Raw genomic sequence first — 23,140 nt, 5'->3', positions numbered from 1 at the left:
TTATGTTTATATCTGGCCAAAGAGGTTTTTTTTTTTTTTTTGATCTGTGCTATTCAATTACTACATCTACCAAAAATTCCATACTTTTACTTTAAAGTTCATAACAACAGAAATCACAATCTCTCCTCCTGTCCTTTCACTGATGGATCACTGCTAAATGTAAAAATGCCCTTGATCTCACAGCCAGCAGAGTAATGAAGCCGCCTGGTGACCATAAAAAAGGAAAAAAAAAAAAGAAAAGTCTCTGTTTCCATTGTTTGCTAATCGTTACATCATGTTTGAGCATAGTGTGGGAGGGAAGGGCAACAGTAAGGGAGTTAAGGGCAAATCAATAACTTCAATAACCCAGCACAGCTGCTGAGTGTACAATCTGAAGGAAGAGAAACAAGCTCAGGAAGATCTGAAGACTCCTTCTACACTTTCTGAGCACGGATTCAGTTCACCAAACCATGAACTCTGTTAGATTTCATGCATCTAATCACAAGATGTGCTAGTACTGCATAGTCACTTTTTGAGGGTGTAGTGGTGTCACACTTTGAAACGCAAGATGAACGTAACAGCATATTATTTCTGAATTTCCGTTCTGTTGGTTTTGTGTCTACGGGTAAATCGGAATGTGCGATCCCTCTCCAACAAAGTGGATGAGTTGGCAGCTTACTTGAAAAATGATCAGTCTTGTTGTGTGTTGTCCTCCAAAACTAATTTTACTGTAAATGACAGTAAATGACACCATGTGTGTGAAGGAAAAACTAAGAACAGCTTTCGTGGCCTTTCTGCAAATGCTGGAGCAGGTTGCAGAGATGATACCTAAAGTGCACCATAATATAAAAGATAATACAACAACACGGTCTTGTGATTATCATTAGCAACCACAGGCAGGGTTATAAAGAAAAAAAAAACTGAAATTCAAGAGGCATGAATAAAGCAAAAACACCTTTTTTAGTAGGGACAGAATAATACATGGAAAAAAAACTGAAAAGGATAATTATTGTAATAGTTTCCAGAGTTTCTGACCACTGGTGCCACAATGTTTTGATGAACAGCGCCCCGAACAGTGCATTTGGGTAAGAAAAACTGAATGTAAACAAATCTGTTACTTCACAAAAAACTCTATTCAACTACAGAGATACTAAGAGGGACTATGGATCATGAGGAAGATTAGTGGTTATGGTACTTTACAGTTCAGAACACAGAGACCTTCCGCTCTTTAAAAGAACAATGATTTCACTTTCAAACCCAGTAACCATCTGGTCCAGATGGTGTCAAACCAATTGTTCTGAAAAGTTGCTGACCAGCTCTGTGGTAGAATGCATCATCTATTTACCCCGTTCTTTTCTGCATCCAACATCCCCCAGGCTTGGAGGACATCGTGTACTGTTCTGGTTCCTAATAAAACTCAGACTCAGGCACTGAAAGCCTTAAGGCCCAAGTTTGTCCATGAGCAGCTGAGAAGTGGAACAATAAATCCACTCTGCTTAAAAAGGCCAGAGTAAAATATGGTCTTGTTAATGTGCTTGTTGCTTACAACTGCTTAACATGATAACTTCATATGTTGGTGAAGAAGAAAGTGGCTGTGAGAATCTCAGCCTGTTTTGGTGATTTTCTGCTCCCTTGTGGCCACACATCGATTTATGCAGCTTTAAGTATGAGTTGAAGAGAAACTGTCTGACATTCTTCTGTTATTAACCTTTGTGAGGACTTTTGTTGAGGCCCTAAATATACGAACCAAACACACACTTACCAGTGCTTGCATCATTCCTTTGGACTGGGGGACGACCACTCGGAGGTCAGACTTCCGGCTTGTAGGGACCAGGCTGTTCCCAGGAGGTGGAAGAGGAGGAGGAGGAGATTTTGGTGGTATGATCTTCCCCAAACCGCTTCCAGTTTGTGAGCCCACAAAGCCATTCACTGAACAGAGACAGAAAAATATACAAGGACATTTTAGGACTGATGGTATGGAAATCCTTACTAACTGGTGGAGTATATGAGCCTATCTACATGGTCAGGGACTCATAGTGTATGTATGATCTATAACTCTATGTCAATAAAAATTTTTAAAGGCATATTTTTCAGAGTCTCCTTTTTTTAGTGAAAAGCACAAAGCATCTTGCCCAAGTTTAGACATATTTGAAGATGCAGAAACTGTTGGCCAGCAGGCTCTGAATGGAGAGAGGAGAAAGTACAGCTATATATTATACAAAAGATAATAATGAATAATTGATCTTTTCTTGCTCTTGACATTACATAATGGCAGTGTTCATATGGGACATGCTGTTCTGGGGCGGAGATGACAGGTTGGATAGTGTGTAAGGACGACAGACAGCAGTGAGGGATGAAGACCCAACAGTAAAGACATATACAGCTGACAAACCAGGAGAAATGACACTGAGGTGATTCCAGGTTCTTGGAATAATACAGATGCCTCCAGTGGCCCTTAAGCTGAAGCTCTTCAAATGTTCTTATGTGAAGCAGTGACCCTCACTCAGCAATGAGATATCTACCATCATCCCACAGCGACTCAAACCACTCAAAGAAACACATTCAGAAACTTCGATAGTAAAGCAGATCTAAAGTTCTTGGTTGAAAAATTATAAATTTACAGAGATTGTTGATTCCCAACCTGGAGGCTGAGATCACATCTGAGGGGCCATGAGATGATTAACAAAGCAGGACAAAAAAGTGATGTTTCCAGACATTTCTCTAATCTTTGCACTCTAATCTTTCAAAAGAATTATTGGATAATTTATCATCAAAAATCCCTCTTTGGTAACAAACAGCAGACATGTCCAACTTCATATTAACAACAAAGAATAAAAACAAACAGCCTCACTTGACAAAAGTCCAGAGTTATAGTTTGTCTAACTGTTTGATGAACATCACAATTCATTGGCTGTTTAGCAAGATCAGGTAGGTTTGCTTGACTGCAAGTATCAAAAACTGAGAAGTGCACTGAGCACTAGAGTTACTGAGCATTTTCAGTGACTCATTTCAGAAGCATCAGCTGAACCAGCCCAGCTGCATTAGTTTTACAGACTTCTCCATTAACACAGATACATAGTATTTTCTATAGATAAAATTCTAACTATAATTAATAATAATTAGAATTGTTAGTAATAAATTCATGTAGTTGGAGTACATTTAAAGGCTTGGCACAGATTTGGCACACTATTTTCTGCTCAGTGATCTCTGAAAAATCCCACCACTGAATGTCTTTAAAGCTCACAGCACAATTTTAATAAAACAGCACAATATGAAGCATAATTCTACAACAATATGAATATGAAACATTTATGAACTCAGACAAAGTAGTATGTTGTTCATGGTTATATTATAAAAGCAGATTTCCCAACAGTAACTGGGCTGAGCTGTTGGACACTGAACATAACTGTAGACTGGCAGCTACAAACAGAGACTGAGTGAGGGAGGGAAACAGAGAGAGGTTATAGAAGGTAAGTCTCTATCAGGGAGGTTGCTGGGTACAGACAGCATGTGTGTAGTCCAGAGACTTGGGGCATTGTGGAGTTTGTAGTGAAGAAGTGTGATGTATGTAGGCAGACAGGATGTTTAAGAGACTGTCAGCCAACATCCTGTCTGTGTACGTCAGCCTGAGGAGGAGAAGGAGGAGGAGGAAAGGAGGAGGAGGAAAGGAGGAGGAGAGGAGAGGAGAGGAGAGGAGAGGATTTTCCTCATCTTAGAAGCCTTGATTCTCCATCTAGTCCAACTTTTAAAGAGCATGAGAGGAACAGATGTAACTGATTACTGAAGCCAGCTCAGACTCTACCTGGTGGAAATGTACTCCTCTTATTATAGTTACATTCAAAAGAGTGGTCAGTGTGTATGTACTGTGTATGCTGAAGTGTGTTTGTGAGACTCCAGTGAGACGCTGTACATACCAACTGGTCCAGATCCATTCTGCAGAGCCAGATCAGAACTGCCCTGCAGGCCACCTGAACATAAAAACACACACCAACACACATTAGTTTGTGCCCTGTTTGTGTCCACTGAAATGTGTGCAATGGCCGTCAGAATTTGTTTGCTAGTCCTTCTCTTTCCCTGCTGATCAGTATCTATTTTGTCTGTTATATCTTTGCATGTAAAGTAAATACAGCCAAACTGCCTTTTTGTCAAACAGGCCGTAACTCACTACATGAAAGAATATTCACATGGAAAGTAAGAATGTACTCTAAATGTAGATTTAAGCTCCATTATAAAAATGACGTGCTCGTCAGTGATATTATTCCTGTCCACTGTGCATGTGTTTTTTCTCCCCCTTTGCTGAGAAGTAATACAGTTCACTTTGCAGTGTTTTTTTGCACAGTTGCTGTTCCTCCCATAAGTTCCATCCAGACAAAAATATGAACCTCTAAATTTACATGCCTATAGCATGTCCAATGATTGAGTGTGCGTTTAACAATGTGTTATTAGTTATAAAAGAGTAATATGTTATTACCTGCCATAACCCAGAATATTAGGACACACACACACCTGTGTTTCCAGTGCTGGGAGGTCTTTGTGGAGAGTTTCTGTGGAGGTGTGTGTGATGTGAGGAGAGGATCCCGCTGTCAGCCAGAGCTGCTGTGGCTGCAGCTAGAGCTTGGGAAGTCACACCTCCCCCTCCTCCTCCCCCTCCCGCACCGGGGCTGTACGACATGCTGCCTGGTGTTACATGCATGTAGTTCTGCTGTGGAAGGGCTGTGGACTAGAGAGACAGCGACAGACAGAGGCATGTTAATGTGAGCTTGAGTAATAATTGAATTGCTAATCAATGACACGCTGGCTTTTCATCTGCTATTTTGTCTGTATCCTAGATCATGTGTTTTGGTGGTAACATCATCACTGGTCAGAGGGGGCACACAGGAGACAAATATATGATTAATAATATGAATGTGGCCTTTTTCCCCACATCTTGTTCTTTATAAAGAAAAAAAGATGGAAGAAAATTTCCATCAACTCCAAAAGCGTATCCTAAAGAGTCTGTGGGTAAGATGCAAAAAAAAGACCCCAAAACAATGACACAGATATAAGGTGGAGAAGTTTTTGGTTCAAGTCCCTGCAAAGAACATGTGGGCAGGAAAAGCCAATGGGTTACAGTCATGAAGGCATTAATAAGCAAGGCTGTGATCTGTGTCAGTGGATTTTCAAGTTGTTTTCAGTGAAAAGTAAGAGCAAATAAAAACTGAGAATAAGAAAATAAAATGCTACTTACAATTTTATGACTTTTCATCATGTTGTCAAATTCCTCATTAATCTTCTTGTATTTCTCCTCAGTATTAGGGGTGAGGACGTAGGAGGCATCAGCGTCAGGGCTGTCACAGCCTCTGTGCTCCTTCTTGTTCAGGGCCTGTGGGTGAAACAAACACCAGAGGGGAAGGCAAGTTTAGAGACAAAGTGATTAAAAAGAAAGAGACATCACAACCACATAAATAGGCGCAGCTCACAGTGTCCTGTAGTTGAGATTCATAAAGAAGCCACATTTTCTCAGGCAGAGTGGTGAGTACTGCTACTACTACTACTGAGAGCAGAGATCCAGCAGAAAATTAACTTGTGTTTTGTTTTATGGTAAATCACATGATTTACAAATCTATTTAAACTTCTAAATTAATTCTTTCTGATGGGAAACCCACTCATTCAGACAATGTCTACAGTACGGTCCTTTCATAGGGCGCCTACAGATTTGAAACACATCAGTTTAAGGTCTTTTACACAAAAAGGTTTGCTACAAAGTTAAAAAAAAAAAAAAAGTTGGTCCATGTCACAAGCTGAGGTATTGTAGAACACAGCATGTGTATGGTTCTGGCTGGTCCCTATTTAATATGTGGTTAAAGAGCAGGAAGGACAACTAACCACTAACAAGACTTGAAACCAGATCTGATTCTCAGGAGGTTCAGAAAATACAGACACTTCCCTTCCCACTGAGGTCATATTTACATTCCTGCAGTTCAGTAAATACAATCCCAATAAGTTCTTTGTTTTGATTCTAAAATCAGCGTGGATGGGGAAACACATTTTTATTTGGTGGTAAAATGCCTCTAATGTGTTCATCACTTTGCAGAAGCATTACAAAAAGTAGCCAGTGTTTAGTTTATTACACATTATTTATTTTTTATTTGGGAAAATGTTTCCAAGGACTTCTCAGGCAAACCAACTGGTTTAATTCACGTGTTTGTCAAGCATTTAATTATCTGTGTGTCTCTCTGGAGAATAGATTAACAACAGTCATAGACCAAAAGCTTGCAGCATAGAGTTGGTAATCTAGAAAATAAAGCTCAGTAATTCTTTAATTTTTAGCCACACTGGCAGCTTGGCTCTAGGAATGCCAATGTCTGTCTGCCAGTCTGCCAGTGGGTCCACTTCTTTGGTCCAGGCTGAAATACCTTGCCAGCTATTAGAGGATTGCTGTGAAGTTGGTTACAGGCATTCAAGGGCCACAGAGGACACATCCTGATGACTTTGATGATGCCCTGATTGTTCATGTGGCACGGCCAGCAGGTGAAACTGAATCTCTACATACCCAGACGGGGAAATCCTAATTACTTTAATGATCTCCCTCTAATATGTCAACCACCATTTGGTTGACATTTACATTTGGTTTTGAGCGAAATGTCTCCACAACTAATTGGATGGATCGCCGTTACATCTGGTAAACACATTCATGTCTCCCTCAGGATAAACTGTAGTTTAACTTTGGTTATCCTCTGACTTTTTATATAGTGCCATCATCAGGTCAATTTGTCCAGTACTTTGGCTTATGAGCAAATACCTGCACATCTAAGCCTAACGGTATTTCCATCAGTCTTAGTGGTATTTTCAGTCTAGTGTTGTCAGCATGTTAACATGCTAAGTTATTAAACTATTAATTATTATCAATTACAGATGGACAAAAGCACTGTCATCATAAGTATGTCAGCATGCTAGCATTAGTGTTCAGGTCACACCTGTGCCTGTGTCTAACAGCCTCACAGAGCTGCTAGCATCACTGCAAGACTCATCAATACAAACAATATCTATTAAGGTTGTTGATGATGGCAAAAAATATATAAATATGAAAACTATTCTACAATTAATACCCAGTTCTGGATACAAACTAAAGCTTCTCAGTCTGCTACGAGCAATAAACCTCCTTTGTAGCCAACTGTACCAACACAGCAAAAAGGAGAGTTTGACCTATAGGAGGTGTAACAATGAGTATGGGTCTGACTAAGGTCAAATGGTCAAATGCTCTTAACTGAGACACTGAACCACTTACCTAATTATTCTCTGGGAGCTACAGGTCTGATTTTCACTGTTCTATAAATCACAATAAAAACTGCCTCCAATTACAAATTCAATGTGCAGTTCTAGTTTGAGAAAAGCATTTTTGTTTTGCATGTACAGCAGCATAAAAACTGCATTCCAGTTTCAGGAAAATAGTGTCTGCCTATACGGACTATAAATTATTCTGCTTGTGAGGGTCTGACAGTTTGTTTGACTTTATGAGTTTGAAGCAGCATGACAGACAAAAAGCGGGTCTAAGTAGTGCAGACATAAGACATCTAGTTTTCCTCTAGAGAGATGTTGCTCCACATCGCAGTCTTACTCATCTGCATTCACACCAGCCTTTTAAACACAATGGACTGGAGTAAGCAGATATTTTTATAGCAGGCCTGAAACAACTTTGGGTTTGGTTGGGTTTTTATAGTGGTACAGGGTGGATAGACGGGGAAATAAAAGGCAAAGTGTTGGCTGTTAATCACAGACATCTAGCCATCAAATGAGATCCATTAGCACAAACTCCCCCGTCTGTAGAGGATCATATTACTGTGAGCAGTGCAGCTTTCACAAACGTCCACAGTACTGCAGAAAGACAGTCCTGGAATAGAAAATGCTGTTTTGAGGAAGGAAGAACCTTCACAGCAGCTCAGATCCCTTATAGAGGTGTGTATGCATCATCAATCATTTACTGGATTCATGTGAAACCTCAAACCACAATGGCTTTGACAAAAGTAAAAAAAAAATATGATTTTTAATTTATGATGAGTTTCATCGTAAAATGCTACTTATCCTGAACAGCTTGTCACTTCATATCATAACATTTGTACAACCTTACATCAATATCCTGCTGTTTGGTGATACTTTAGTCCTGGGATCATAATAGATTCTTTACATCACATCATATCTTTAAGATAACTACCATTTGATAGATCAGTACTCTATCAACGCAAGGCACATTGCATTATCATAAAGTTTTTAAGCATCTGTTCCAATATTCACTCTGCTTTTAGCTTTGTTTTGGTCACTACCAACTCCTGAGAGAAATATCTGCACCTTTATCTGTTCTTTTATTTTTTTGGCTGCCAAAACCTGCCAACTGTGACAGGAAACGTGGCTGATGAGAGTGAAGCAAAAAAAATTAAATTATAGGTCATGGCACCAAAACAACAAGCTAAAAGAAGATCCATAGAGCTGAGGTAACATTGGTTCAGTTGGTTAATAATTCTCTGTGGGTTCATCACCACATCAACACCTTTCACACAAATGTTAGGGTTAGGGTTAGGGTTACATCATAATTAAAAAAATACATAATTTCCACTGTAAATAAAATGAAGGCAAACTAGAAAATGGCATTGTTCAGGTGGTTTAGAAAGATTAGGTTTAGATAATTGGTTTAAAATATGGTTGGATGAACAGATGGGACCTTGGTTGTAGCACTCACTGCAAAAAAAGAAAAAAAAAAATCAAATCATACCAGCATCAAGCCTGGATGATGACATCACCTCTCTGGTATCCATCATCTCATCTCTGCTCCTCATTATGTTAAACGTCATAGCGTGAAAAGGACGGACTGACAGACCAACTCACCAGCCAGCTGACTGTCTGTCCACCACATGTCCTCTGCATTCCCAGACACGAGTGGTTATTAGAAGCTTTAAACACACACTCGCGAGTCTATTTTCACCAAAGGCCTGAAACTCCACTTTAACAACTGGTGACCACTTAAGAAGTCACACGCTCAGTTTCTGCTCAATTCAGTGGTTGTTCGTTTCCATGCTCTCGTAAACATCAAGCTGGACAGTTTAAATTTCCAAAGGACGCATACAGTGTTTGGCTCGTTCAGATAGGGACAAGCTTTCCCTCAACCTGTCAACCCGCCTGTTTGTTGGACCCTTTGCCTGACAATTATGCCATTTGGTCTAATTATGGGAAGGTGCACTGTGGTACATTTTGTGAGCTGCTGTGTAGCAGTGCCAACAATTATCAGTGAAAATGACGGGTGGAGAATGAATTATCTGTGAGTGATTTCAAAATTCTGTACATTGCAAATAATGGCTTTGACACACATTCACCTGACAAGGTGAAGGACAAAAAGACTCCTGCATTTTTTACAGTGTGAAAATGACAATGCAAAATACACTTTTGCTGCATTTTTCTACATTCTTGTCCAACTCCTTATCCGCAGCGTTTGGAAAAATTATTTGACTGTGTGATTCTCTTCACTCATCTATTGCTAATTACAAGTCAGCTGAGACACAGTTTGGTGCTCCAATATACCAATTCTATTGTACTATTTACCATTTATTCACTATTATTCCTTGCAACAGTCCAGTGAGATCAAAGGCCCTGCCCTTACTACAATGAAGCACCACAGTATCAAGTATCATTTTTATAACAGGCTTAACACAGGGGAGTAATGTGATACATAACCTGGCACTGAGATATCACATAATAGTCTGCTAACACTGGGAACGTGTCTGCGTAAACAAGTAGAGAAACATTCATCTCGGCATTCAAGGGCTAAAATTTATGTCAGTCATGTGAAAATGCAGAATTCTAACAATGATATTCAGCTGTATAATGACTCGGAAATGTTTGTTAATGATATGAAGAGAAATGAGACAAAAAAACGACAGATGGAAAGTTTTCAGTTACTCAGGATCAGGAGTTTGTTACTCTACAGCCATCCTCTGATTCATGTGTAAACTGAACTTGACCTTACAAGAAAGAGAAGAGGGAGGACAGCTGTTACCAATCAAGTGATCACAGCAGTTTCTGAAATGTTTCACAACATGCTCAGGTAACTTTGCAGTTTATCTTTAAATATGGGGGAGTTCCTGCTCCTCTGAAAGAAGCTGTTTTCTTTAGAGAAAGGACAGTGAACAGTACGAAGGCAGGAGAGGAGGGTCTAGGGTTGTTTGGTCCAAAAGCCATAGGGCTATATGTGGCTCCACAGACACTGGCTTAAACCACTACATCATGTCTGGAAACTGAAGACTATCTTAAAGTGTCTGCTGGGGGATCTGAGAGTAAGTGTCTCCTTATCATCTCAAATGTCAAAGTCGGCTTTAGTGGATCACCAAAGGCATCTGGATCTTTGCCACCATGGGGCACGGGCCGCAACGTTAAGCATCTTAACATATGAGGGTGATGCCTTGTTGCTGTTGGGGCTGCATCAAAGATAAAATAAGGCTCCCTCTTTCCCTGGAGTGACTCTTTTCCAGTCGGGTGACAGCTCTATAGGCTAAGAATAGGGCGAGCACGGGAGAGTTTGAGATGTGATTCGACACATCTCTGGCAGAGATAAGCTCAGCTCACACACAGTTTAATGAGGTATTTTATCATACAGAACTAAACCAAAGCAACCACTGTGTTGTATGCCACAGCATCTGTCTTTCAGTGTACTGTAGTTTTCGCTTTCTGTTATGGTTCCCATTCATCTCTGGCCTCTGCAGGCCTAAATGACTGCACTGCATACCTTGGACGGCTGCTCTGTTATTGTTGAAACTCAATTCTGCAGCACACAAACCTGTCTCATTATTATGACAAAAGTAATCTGTTTGTGAGATTAGCTGACCAGTTGGGACTTTGTAGTTGTTATATCTGGCAAACCATCATCATACAAAAAAAATCTTTGTGTTTTCCACCTTCATTTCAGGTTGACATTACACTTTTATCTCCTCCATATGGAAATAGATCTGTAGAGTGCATTTCAAACCAAAGTGCTGCTTAAAGTCAAACTGAAATTAAAGGTTAGTTTTGCTAAGAAATAAGTAAATATCTATGATTGTGAATTTTTGGTTGCAGCTGACAATTTTGGCACTGGTAACTTGATTGGTGCAAATCGCTCAGTATTTTGCTTCAGTTTTAACATTGTCAGCCATTGCTTAGAACCATCTGTGATTCAAATCACTACTTGTTGCTGGGAGTTTTGACAATCTGGTCATCTGCCATCATCACAACTGGACCCATAAAAGAGACAGCTAACATTAGTTAGAACTCTTCACAACTGTGCTTTGTATAGTGTGGAACAAACACAACACTGAGTGATGGTACAGAGAACTAATGAACAAAATAATCGGCTATGGAGAGGACAATGACCTTGTTCTTCATAGAGACAAAACCGAAGAAAAATGATTGACGGTCATAACTTTCTGGGCTTTCACATGGCAAAAAACCTGAGCTGGGCCAGAACACCATGGCCACAGTGTAGAAAGCACAGCAACGGCAGAGCATCAGGGCGCTGAAGAAGACTGGAGTCAGCTGCTCACCCAGGCCTATAGAGGAGTCACTGAGACCATTCTCACCAGCGGAATCACTGTGGTGTGGTTAAGCAACACCACCCAGGCCGAGAGAAAATCTCTTCGAGTCTTAAAAACTTCAGAGAGACTCATCGGCTCTGACCAGCGCTTCATGGAAACACACAACGCTGCAGGAGAAAAGTGCAGAGCATCACCAGTGACCGATAACACACAGTTCACTCTCTGTTCAGGTGGAAGAACTCAGGATACAACCTGAGACACCACAAGCCAGAGAGCATCACAACTCACAAGGCGTTTCTACAACAGTTTTTTTCCAGCTACTGTCAGACTCATTACAAAGAACAAGGCTGGAGTGGTGCCCAGGTAGAGCGAGCAGGATAGAAACGTCATCAACACGCCCACGCTCACTGTGAGTTCTCTGGGCACAGACCTGCTCTATTCACACATCAGCTCAATCGGATATTACACAGATTTTGTTCCCGGGGACCTGGCAGGGTAACGTCCGTTTCATGTCCAGTTCAATTGATTAGGACATTTGCGATCACACATACAGCTCTTCTGGGTAATGTCTATAAAAGTTCAGGGTTGCAGAGCACTCTTGCCCCAGTCCTTTATTTATTTGCATATATTTTATGCCTGTGCGATAATCTTACAATTTCTTTATTATTAAAGAAAGAGTATTTATTGTCTGTTTTTTTTTTTTTTTTACAAAATTGACAAAAATTGCAACAAAGTCACAAGAGTCCCGATGTACCTGGACTGCCCTGTACCTGCACAAATGGCAAATAGATCTCATCTGAACCTGAAACTGACTGTGCAGAAGATGTTAATGACACAGGAGGTTTTGACGTTAATGAAAAGTAACTTCTGGTGGGAATCAATTCAGTTCAGTTCAATTCAATTTTATTTATATAGCGCCTTCCACAATCAAAATTGTCTCAAAGCGCTTTACAGAGACCCAGAGTCTGACCCCAGAGCAAGCACTTAAGGCGACAGTTGCAAGAAAAAAAACTCCCTTTTAACAGGAAGAAACCTTGAGCAGAACCTGGCTCATATGGGGGACCCTCTTGTTGATGGCCAGGCTGGGTGAAAGGAGGAAAAGGAGGAAGATAGGACAGCTGGGAATGGAGGAGAGGAGGAGAAGGACATGAATCAGTGCTAAAAATGGTAAACTAGGCTAAGTTTCCACTTTCTGAGAGGTACTCTCAGTGGAATTAAAAGCATGATGACTCCCAAATGTTGAATGTTGGAAAGGGAGAAATAGCTTTAAGGAATTGTTTGATATTAATTTTCTTGCCAGGAGTCAGATGAGAAGATTGATATCACTCTTAAATCTTAGCTTGACACAAATAAAGCCTGGCTCTGTCCAAAAGGTAATGAAATCAACCTTCCAGCACCCCTAAAGCTCATTAACATATTATAGCACATCTTTTTTGTTCAGTCTGCACAAAAACCAAGATGCAGTTTTACACGGGGTCATGTGCTAGACTATTTTTTGGCTGGTACCATACAGACATAAGAGTGATATCAATCTTGTCATCTAACTCTCAGCAAGAAAGCAAATAATAACATTGCACTAATTGTCAAATTATTCCTTGAAAACAGGAATGGACAGCTAACTCTATGTGGACGTGCTGAGAAGAGGCAAAAATGCCTTGGATTGTCATTTTCAAGCCATATAGTATGACACTGGTCAGTAGTACACCCTGACCATAGAGTTCAGCTAAGCAACTATGATAGCATGCATAGCATCGTTGGCCCTCCGTCAGCCACTGCTAAGGTTTACTCACTATTTCCACAACTATGACCAAAACCGACAAAGTGTATGCTGGATGTGGCAGTGTTCATGTGAAGGCTGCTTATGAGCGTGTGACAAAGAAATAGTGAGCTGTTTGTGTGTTCGTGCCAGAGAGATAATCATCAGCAAACATCATGTTCCATCAAACAACGACAATGAACCCACAGACGCTTTCTGCCGGTCCCTCCAGACATGGGACGTCTGTTGCAGCCAGTGGAGTATTACTTTACACATAGTCAAATTCCATGCTTAAATGTTGCAGATAGACTGACCGACATGTAAAAGAGCAACCTCCCACTTTCCAGGCTTTGTTTTAACCTGTTTGTCTATCTGCGTGACATTTGTGGGAAAAAACAAATGAGGGCTCAAAGCAGGCAAATAAAGTCTGGCTAATGGCTTACAGAACTAACACAGGTGTCTACTTGTGGTTTACAGCGAATAGACTTGATTATGTTATTTAGAATCATTATGTTCAATAGCAATGATGCATGTTAGCAACCTCTACCACTACCACCAGTGCACCTAAGAGGATGAATTCAGCGTTTGTTCATCCTTAAGCTTGTATTTCTATCAGGGTTTTGTTTTTCCTTTCAGTCCCACAACTGTCTCATTCCTCTTGAGAAACAATGTTAGATTTACTTGGGAAGGCTAAGAGTCAGTGAATCTGGTAAGACAGAGGACACTGAGTGAGGAAGGAAAGCAGATGGAAAACACGCCTGCACTCCCCTGAAAGACTGAAGCTTCTCTCTTTTTCAGGAAGGGGGAAGAGGCATTTTGAAAATAAACACTTAATTTGGGAAGTTTAGCTTCCTTTGCAGTTGACAGTTTGCATTTGATATAGCACTGCTGTGTGTGTGTGTGTGTGTGTGTGTGTGTGTGTGTGTGTGTGTGTGTGTGTGTGTAAAGTAGCATGGGTGGGAGCAGTAAATACAGGTTCTCAGAAAGGCAAACACACATTAGAAGCTTACATAAATGGCCAGAGCATGAGTCAAGATGACCATTCATTTTTAATGGCAGCGGCAATGAGTGCATGCTGTCAGAGAGAAGACAGTGCTGCTCAGGGACCATGATGCAACACTGCCAGCGTTACCACACTGATGACACTATAGGAATCCACAGAACGGGTGGGCGGCTGGATCTTATCACTTATCCCATCTCTGTCTTCAGCAGGCCAGCTATGACAATGAGTGTGTTAGTGCAGAATACACAGTCTCACAGATGATTTGCATTATCCAAAGTTGGAAGGCCGGCCTGTTAGTAGCTGCTGCTCAGTTTTTATCTGGAAATTCATGATGTGAAAATCTCTGTCGTCAGTGTTAGTTTAATCCATTTTGTATCAGCACTGGAACACAAAACACAAAACTGTGCCATTATCAAGAAACACTGAAAGTCTAACTGACTGAAAGTCACTCAAACTCTGACAAAGTGTTAGCATGTGTACCGTACACAGATATCTACCAAGGACCATCGTTTTTGCATCAAATCAAATTTTTAAAACTAATTTTAAAACTCTAAGTGAGCTATATTTACTGTATGTGTTATTCAGTAACTCTTTCTTAACTGTTTCACTATGTGTGTTTATAAAGGACCTTATTGAAAAAAATTATATTGTTTTTACCATTTTGAATTCTTTATTCTAACGGATGAATGTGAATGATGATGAACTTATTTTTCCCACAGGGTTTCAATAAGCGTTATCACATTAAGACCTCTTGAAGTTCTATTGTTCTCTACCATTAAATGACCCCTCTGCTTGTGCTGTTACAGGGCCAGTACCACCTTCATTAATTTTGCATTTTGTGTGACAAAGGTGCATAAAATGTCTTTCAAAATGTATATTCAGTTGCCCCAAATTCTAAAACATGTAAGAGTGGACTGAAGGCAGCAACAGCTGGGCGAATTCAGCTGAATCCTCAGTCGCTACACTTTCTAGGAAATCATCTTTCTAAAGCACAAACTGCAGTCATTTCATTCCTTAATCCTCTAAATGGATGCTAACAGCTTTCAGAACAAATATTGAGGGATTTTCAGCCCCGATGAGAAAGTAAAGAGTTTGAGTGTAAATCCTCAATAATGTGTAATAGTGTTAAGAATTCTCTCTCTCTTACACTCTCTCTCCTTTTTTGTATTTCTCTAACTCTTTATTTTATTCCCTCTCTTTCACTTTCTGCTTTTCTTCTCCATGTTCCCCTAATTACTTCAACAACTGTTTTTTTCTTTTTCCGTATTTACTCTCTTATAACCCTGGAAAGAAACAGAAAAATTGTCTACCTATTGCCCTGCCATGAATACACTACCAAACATTATATCTTTGCTACCATTTCACGAGTGTTAATGAAAAAGAGGTTGTTGAATATGATGCATTTAGGCATTTAGTTGGAGACTACCAAGAGATTTCTACCACTCACCTCTACAATGTCAGAGTTGGTTCTGCTCTCATGGGGTTCGTTGTACTCTGTGTATTTCAGTAGGACCTTGTCCATGTCGGTGCTGGCATACTGAAACAGCTTGTTGGAGCTGTTGAAGATGATTAGGGCAATTTCACAGTCACACAGGACGCTCAGCTCATAGGCCTTCTTCATCAGACCAAACTTCCTCTTCATGAACGTCACCTAGAAAGATAGACACCATGTATCAGTCTGGTTTTCTTCAAACATCCACTTCACATTTTGGACAGACAAGGAGTTTACATGCAAAACTATGGTTTAAGCAAAAGGGGTTTCTACAAAAATCTCCACAGTGTGACAATCTATTTTCCGAAAACTGGGACGAAAATTTTCTATTGGAGATAGAAAACAAAACTTATAAATATTTTAGAGACATCAACTCTCCCAAAATTGAGTGGTGTCAGAGTTGAAAGCAGAATAAAACTTTCTAAATGGCAGATCACAGTGTAATTCAGGAAATGGCCTTCCCTTATAGGTGATGAAATCCAAATGGCTAATGGCAAAAGAGAAGGGGAACCAAAGTGTATTCCACTGCAGCCTCTGATCTGAGGGATATTGTGCAGTTGTCAAAATGTGGTGCGACAATAGTAATAATTACACACATTTGCATTGACATTTATGTTTAATTTCAGGCATTCAGTGACTGATCTCATCCAGAACAACTGATAATGAGCCAACAAACCTTATGCACTACTACCACAAGGTCAACAGTCACAACGTCACAGTCATGAGAGATAAGAAAAGAGAGTCAAAATGTCTGTGTCACACTGAAAAGAAAGAATTAGGAGGGAGGAAGTGGGCTGAGAAGGAGAGAGGGCCTTGTGCAAGAAGTGAAACTGAACTCCCCAAAGACAGAAGCAATAACCTGGAAATTTGTTTCTAATGAAATGTCTCTGATTGAATGGATGGAAAATGTGGGTGGGTAAAGCCATTCAGTACAGTTTCCCTCCCAGAATGATTAGTATCAAGGTGTTCACCCTTAAGAGTAATCGTATTCCCTGAAAAGTTCATCATACTGTCACTAGAACATCCTTGATAGAAAAAAAAACATTTCATGCAGTGTTGTATTGTACTGTGGCATCTAAAATGAGAGCAGTCGTTCTTGAAACCCCCATGTTCCCCTAAACCATGACATGTAACTCCACCATAAAGCTAAAATGCATTGTTTGGAGGCAACCATTTACAGCTCACATTAAACCCACATACAACCCACAGGTCACACACTGATCATCCCTTTTTTGGTGTGTAGCTAACTCCCTGCAGTGAGTCAACTGTATTCATCTAGGTTTGTCTTCTGTCCATCATAGCTTCTGGGATCCTGACTCATATCATATCTAGAAGCTTCCTCTGACTCTGACAACTTCTCACAAGCTCCAAGATTTCTAGCAATGCTGCAATGAGTATGTGGTGTATTTCACGTGGTCCTTGCCTGCCTACTTCATGTTCTCACACTTCCGCATGTTCACAGTCTTCTTTTGCTGGCTGATGAGCAGTTTTCTGGAGCAGCTGGTAGTTGAGGTACCGTACTTGCTCAAAGGCACCATAACAGTTGTTGATGAGGAGGGTAAAAACATTACTTTTTCAATATGTTCACAACATGAAATAATTAACACTATAATCAATAACATAATTCAAACAAAAACAGTCGAGTTCTTCAAAAACTGGCACATGGAAACGGGGCACAGTCATTTGCATTCTAAAAACATATATGTATAATCCATCCACAGCTGACTGCCGAGTTTTTCCAGTTTCAGTTCCCCCAGAGGTTTGAGTTGGTGTTCTGCCAATTGCAATTCACTGATGGGAAGTATAAATTACCCTATAAACATAACTTGGCAGAGGGGTTAGGAAGAGCAGGAAGCTGCTAATCAGACTGGCAGACTATACAGTGGTGTTTCATACAAGCATGTGTGAATTTCACACACAAATCTTATCAGTTCAGCAGAAAACACCCACTCCTCTCCTGTTTTTTTTTCTGCCCTTCTTGTTCTTACATGCTCCTGAAATGAACAAACAAATTCCTTTATATCTTGGCACGTCCACACTATCCCTAATTATTCACTGGTGGAAGTGTTTGCACTGATCCCATTGATCAGTAATTACTGAGCATTGACCTCCTTACCAGAAAGGACATGAAATGCTTCCATCAGTGTGGGCCTCACTGGGAGTCAGACAACTGACATGCAGAGTGTAAAGTGAGAGAGAACAATATACCCTTAATACCATATTTCCTCAAATAGTTAATTAAAAGCTGAGTCTCCGATAATGGCCAGAGGTGTGGTTGACAAGAACCATATAAAGTCCGGCCCCCCAATACTGACCAGGGAAAAAAACAAGGTTGAATAAACTCACAGTGCCTGTCATGTAATGTGAATGCTAGTTAAGAATAATGTACAATAAAACCATTTTAATTAAATAAATTCAACAATATTTGTTTTCAAACTGACACAATGGTGGCGTCTGATTCATTCATTCTGAACCAATTCACTTTGCGTAACGTAGTAACTTTGCCAGTGCAAACGGGAGTGGATCAAAACAAAGCTCTGTGCTAAAATATGATCAATTATACCTTACAAACAGAGGGAATTAGAAATAAAAGCCTGCCTCTAATACAAGTCTGATTCAAATAAAGGCCTGTTCCTATTTTAGGAAATACGGTAAGTGAGTTAGTCTCCTTTTTGGGCATAAAAGTGTAGTTTTCTTAAAACATTTCATTTTTCCCAGTGGGGACGATATTATGTCATTTGTCTCCAGTACAGTTTAATTTGTTTTTGAAATGTCTCAGGAGCAAAGTGTCCTCAGCCAAGATGTTGGAGCTCCTGTAACATCACATGTTCCAGTTAGGGAGCAAAGGCTGCATCAGATGGCCAACCAAGTTCATGTTCAATCAAGCTGAGCATTTGCACTTATGCCAGAAACATTTGGAACAGAAGCACTCCCTGAATAAATGTTGCATCTCATTACAGTAACTAGATTAGACGATAGTGGTAAAATGGATGCCACAGTTCTCACTACGATTCCAAAAGCAGTTAACATTTTTTGGCAGAAAAGTCTTTTTTTTTTAGTTTCCTCTTAAATGAAGTTTGTAATTATATTTATTATTTCTTGGGCATGACTTGCAAATATATTTCTGTGAGAAGGAAGAACAAAGAACTACCTTGTTCCTCTTTTAGAATATGTGTGTGCTGATAGCTGATGTATCACTGGAGCATCTTTCTACTACAGTAATGTCATTACCATATAATCTGCATAGTGTGTAATAGTGTGATAGTTGGAGAAAGAGGAAGAACAGCTAAAAGCACTTGATGCACTTGACAGATAAAACAAGAAGAACAAGTCAACTTCCTAAAATAGAGTACCAGAGCCTAAATATACAGCAGGCTCCAGTGATAGTGCACACCCGACAGCTAAAGCAGTGTCTATCTAAAAACGCTCTGGCCAAGACAACCAAACATCAAATATAAACATCATCCCAGATATTTATTTTCCAGCCACATCCCTATTTCCAGAGCCTGCGCCTTCCTTCCAGACAGGCTGGTATTTGTTGTGCTGTTGGAGGTGATATATATAGAGGAGACAGACAGAGAGGGATTCCAGTGGGCAGCAGTGTGGCTGAGCAAGGAGACTGTGAGGAGAGAAGGCCACTGTGTGTCCCTAACGCTGACCCACCCTGCTAATGACAGGGTGCCGTTCGGACCCAGCTAACCCCAAATTACTGCCCTCGCCACCAGCTGTGACCACTGCACTCTCAGAAGTAAAACAGCTCAGAAGAATCTTTAGGAGTTCTTTAGATTAAAGGGGATCCACAGAAGGTTCCTTGAGAGGTCCCTTCACAAAGTGGTCCTGGACCTGTCAGTACTTGCACATCCATATAGTATTTGATGTTGCTATTGGAAACTTTTAAAAATTACTTTAACTACTTTAAAAGTATCGACTTTGACTGTTCTCGTAGTTCCTTTGGATCTTGGAATAGGCATAGTGAATCCCTAATTTCAGAGTGGTCTCTGAGTGCGATTCAGGGGCCACACAACAACACATCAGATATCATGAAAACTAAATTTAACAACCAAAAAAATTCCAAAACTGCAGTTAGATGTTGTTTTCCTCAGCAGAAATACACTGTATGTTTTTGTATGGATGCATGTTGTGATACAGAGGATTGAGGAGATGTTTAACAGAGCAGTGTCAGGGATAAGGAACTTAAACAGTGTGCACAGGAGGTTTTTAACCACAGGTTTTTTCTACAGAAAACAAACAGCACAATTATAAAATATAAGAAAACAGAAGAAGAAGAAGAAGACACTGACCTGACGGTTCCTCTCATCTACGATCCGGGTGATCTGGATCTTCTTCCTCCCCATTGCCAAAACGTCTTCCAATAAAAGCCGAAGAAGAATATCAGTAGGCTCCAGGTAGTTAAAGGTTTACCAGACAATCCTCAGCATATAGTCCCAATGTCAGATCTGTTACTCCAGTAACAGCTTGGCATGGCTTGCTGAAAAAGAGCAAGATAAAGTCAATTTATCAATCTCAGAGCTACTCAGCCCTCACACCACACCACACCACACAATGCCACAAACAGTTACATTCATCACATGGTTGACAATATTTGCACAAATTATGTAGTGTATGTTCACAAGAGCATCGCTTATCAAAGATAGAGGGTCATAGAATCCTTGTATCAAGGCTGCCAAACCCAGATTGTTTACAAGACAAGATAATGTCAAGAAACTCAAGAAACTGTATAGATGTTCAGATTACAGGGCAGCAGACAATGATCTGTGCCAGCCTGACTGAACCTGATGGATCATTCTTACAGTGAGTCTTCAGACCATGCGCCATGCACATGCACTGCAGTCTCTGTCACTGCTAATTCCACTGTCCTCAGTAGGACAGCTGCGTCTTCACCTGAGAGTAAAAAGTGTCACTAGGACATAAAGCACGACAAGGTTAACAGGCCAACCAGCAGGACTTGCTAGTCCAGCAAACAAGGACATGGTCTCTCATCACATTCCCACCCACAAACAATGCCAACTGTGTTTGTTGGAATCCAAATTCCTGTCACAGTGGAGAGGAGCGCTTTCCCTTTTGTTCAGTCTTTTCTGTTCAGTTTTTTCCAAAGCACAGTGGGGTCCAAAAGTCTGAGACCACTTTCCCATTCAAGTAAAAGGGAAACTGGTCTCAGACACTTGGACCCCACTGGTCTTGGTCTTTTGTTTTAGAATTTAAACTGTAAAAACTGGATCTACACCAAACTCACCAAGAAGGACACAAGAGCAGACTGACTGAGAAAGACCAGAGGAATTCAATCTAGTGCATCTCCTTCATTACGCACCTGGTCTAGTTGGCTCCAAACTCTCTTCCACAGCTATTCTCCTTCGTGTGCACTACATATTCAACCCTGCGGTCTTGGGTGAACTCAGCTCTGCTCTCCTGCTTTCTCCTTCTGCAGGAATGCCCACCTGCCTTGCTGTGTCCCTCCTCAGCCTCTGTGTTTCTCAGCCCTGCCTTCCCCGAGAGCTCCTTAGCTCTTTCCTAATCTCATCTGATCTGGGAGGAGGCAGAGAGTGAGGCGAAGCCAGGCTTTATCCTAACCCTCCCTGGATTACTGCAGCATGTGGAGCCCAGAGCTGAGCCACCAAAACCCCCACTGCAGACCCAGTTCACAGGGTTGGGAGATGGGACAAATGCATTTGTCATTCACCAGCATAAATTTATCTATGACTTGATTTAAATGACCTCTATATTCAATAAAAGATAATATAACTGCCAGTTACCTAAAAGCCCAACACAGCAGATAAATTTAGAATGAATAAAATTAAATAGAAAATCCCATGTTGATCTAAAATGCAGTTAAAGCCTAGCTGCTATTTCCTCAGGTCTTCCTTAGCCTGCTCTGGTCTTGTCCCATTTGAGTGATTGTTTCAGTGTTTCCTGTTGAAAACACACTACCATCTCATATTTCTTTTTTTTTTTTATCCTTGAACATTTGAAGGCTAAGTTGTACATAATGGTGATTGGTTTGCAAGAGGCTGCGTGCCATTGTCTAACCCTTTCCAGTTCACCACCAGCCCAGATCCCAGCTAACCCTCCGAAGTCTGTTCAGGGTACACACTGTAACAGACAAAGACTCCTCTCACATTCGGGATTTAAAGGTCACAAGGATTTGTCTGTTTTACAATCTGGATGATTTGATGACAAGACACAAATATTTTGAAAACAGACGAACAATCCTTTCCTCCACTCTTCTGAGTTTTCATTTCCATGAGAAATGAGACAACAGATATTTCTTTCAGCTTGTGCTCTCAAGTGACGGCTCAGTTTGATTGCTGTGTTATAATACCAAGTCTGAATCAGCAAAATCCATCTAGGAGCGTAAAGTCACAGTTTAATGCTCTGGTCTGGTTAGGAAAGCCCTGCAAAAGCAGGAGGCACTTTCTAGCTCTTCTGTAACATATACACAAGGCATGTAACTCTTCAGTGTTATTGCTTTATTGTATCAATAATAATGCATTGATCTGTGAATAGACATAAAGCAATAATCAATTTGAAATACTCTGAATCACAATAAACTGAACTGAAACTACTGAAAAGCTGAAATTGGGACTGACACTAGTGCAACTGTGACTGCTGCCAGTGCTAGTATTAAATATTATGGATGTTACTAGTACTGCTGATATTATTTTATTTATTTATTTTTAATCCAGGTCAGGAGACATTAAATCTTAAGATGTCAAGATCTTTAATCTTTAGTCAGTTTGTCAGAACTGTTTATTAGAAACAGTATGAGGCCTTCCAAGTGTGGTATTATATATTTCTATAAGTGATTTTAGTTAAACACTGTGATACAAATATTATTTTCTGTCTTACTTTAAAATATAACTTGTCTATCTTTTTGTTGGAGATTAAGAACAGTTTCACATTATTGCAAAATTTTATTATGTTCATTCATTACTGAAACAAAAAATGGTTTCTAAAATCAAATTATATTTAAGAATATAAAGAAAAAATAAACAAATAAACTCAATAACCACTCTTGAATTGAATTGCCAATTTGACAAACTGAATTTAAACTGCTGTTAAGCAAGCAATTCACATCCCTAATCAGCCCTGTGTATGATACTAATTTGTTTTCCTAAATACATTTTGGAGGGAAGCGTAATTGCTCTCTGGATTGTATTTCCTGGCAGTGTTTTTTTTTTTTTTTCTTTTGAGTGCTACATTAGTCATAGAGAGGTGGTCGGGGTAGATGGTGGGATCAGACAGTGACACCAGAGACCGAGGCTCATACCTTGAGTCCTGTTTGTGGTCAGGGTAGTTTTTGGCAACAGAAGCCCTCTGGTGAAGGTTAGAGAAACCAAGACCAATTCATTTCCTAACTA

At 40.2% G+C, this 23,140-nt stretch overlaps 1 protein-coding gene across 1 annotated transcript in view; it reads right to left on the bottom strand.

Annotated features, from left to right (window-relative positions):
* Positions 1-23,140, bottom strand: part of LOC121194218 (myocyte-specific enhancer factor 2A-like) — a 46,060-nt gene that overhangs the window by 4,802 nt on the left and 18,118 nt on the right. The window contains exons 2-7 of the mRNA XM_041056982.1: positions 20,066-20,253; positions 15,720-15,923; positions 5,207-5,341; positions 4,486-4,699; positions 3,894-3,947; positions 1,742-1,908 (exon numbers count right to left, since the gene is read on the bottom strand). Of these exons, the coding sequence (XP_040912916.1) occupies positions 1,742-1,908; positions 3,894-3,947; positions 4,486-4,699; positions 5,207-5,341; positions 15,720-15,923; positions 20,066-20,119 (828 nt within the window). The 5' untranslated portion in view covers positions 20,120-20,253. The remainder of the gene's footprint in view (positions 1-1,741; positions 1,909-3,893; positions 3,948-4,485; positions 4,700-5,206; positions 5,342-15,719; positions 15,924-20,065; positions 20,254-23,140) is intronic.

This window comes from Toxotes jaculatrix, chromosome 1 (assembly GCF_017976425.1).
Source record: "Toxotes jaculatrix isolate fToxJac2 chromosome 1, fToxJac2.pri, whole genome shotgun sequence".
NCBI lineage: Eukaryota > Metazoa > Chordata > Actinopteri > Toxotidae > Toxotes > Toxotes jaculatrix.
This window is presented reverse-complemented; position numbering and strand designations above follow the sequence as displayed.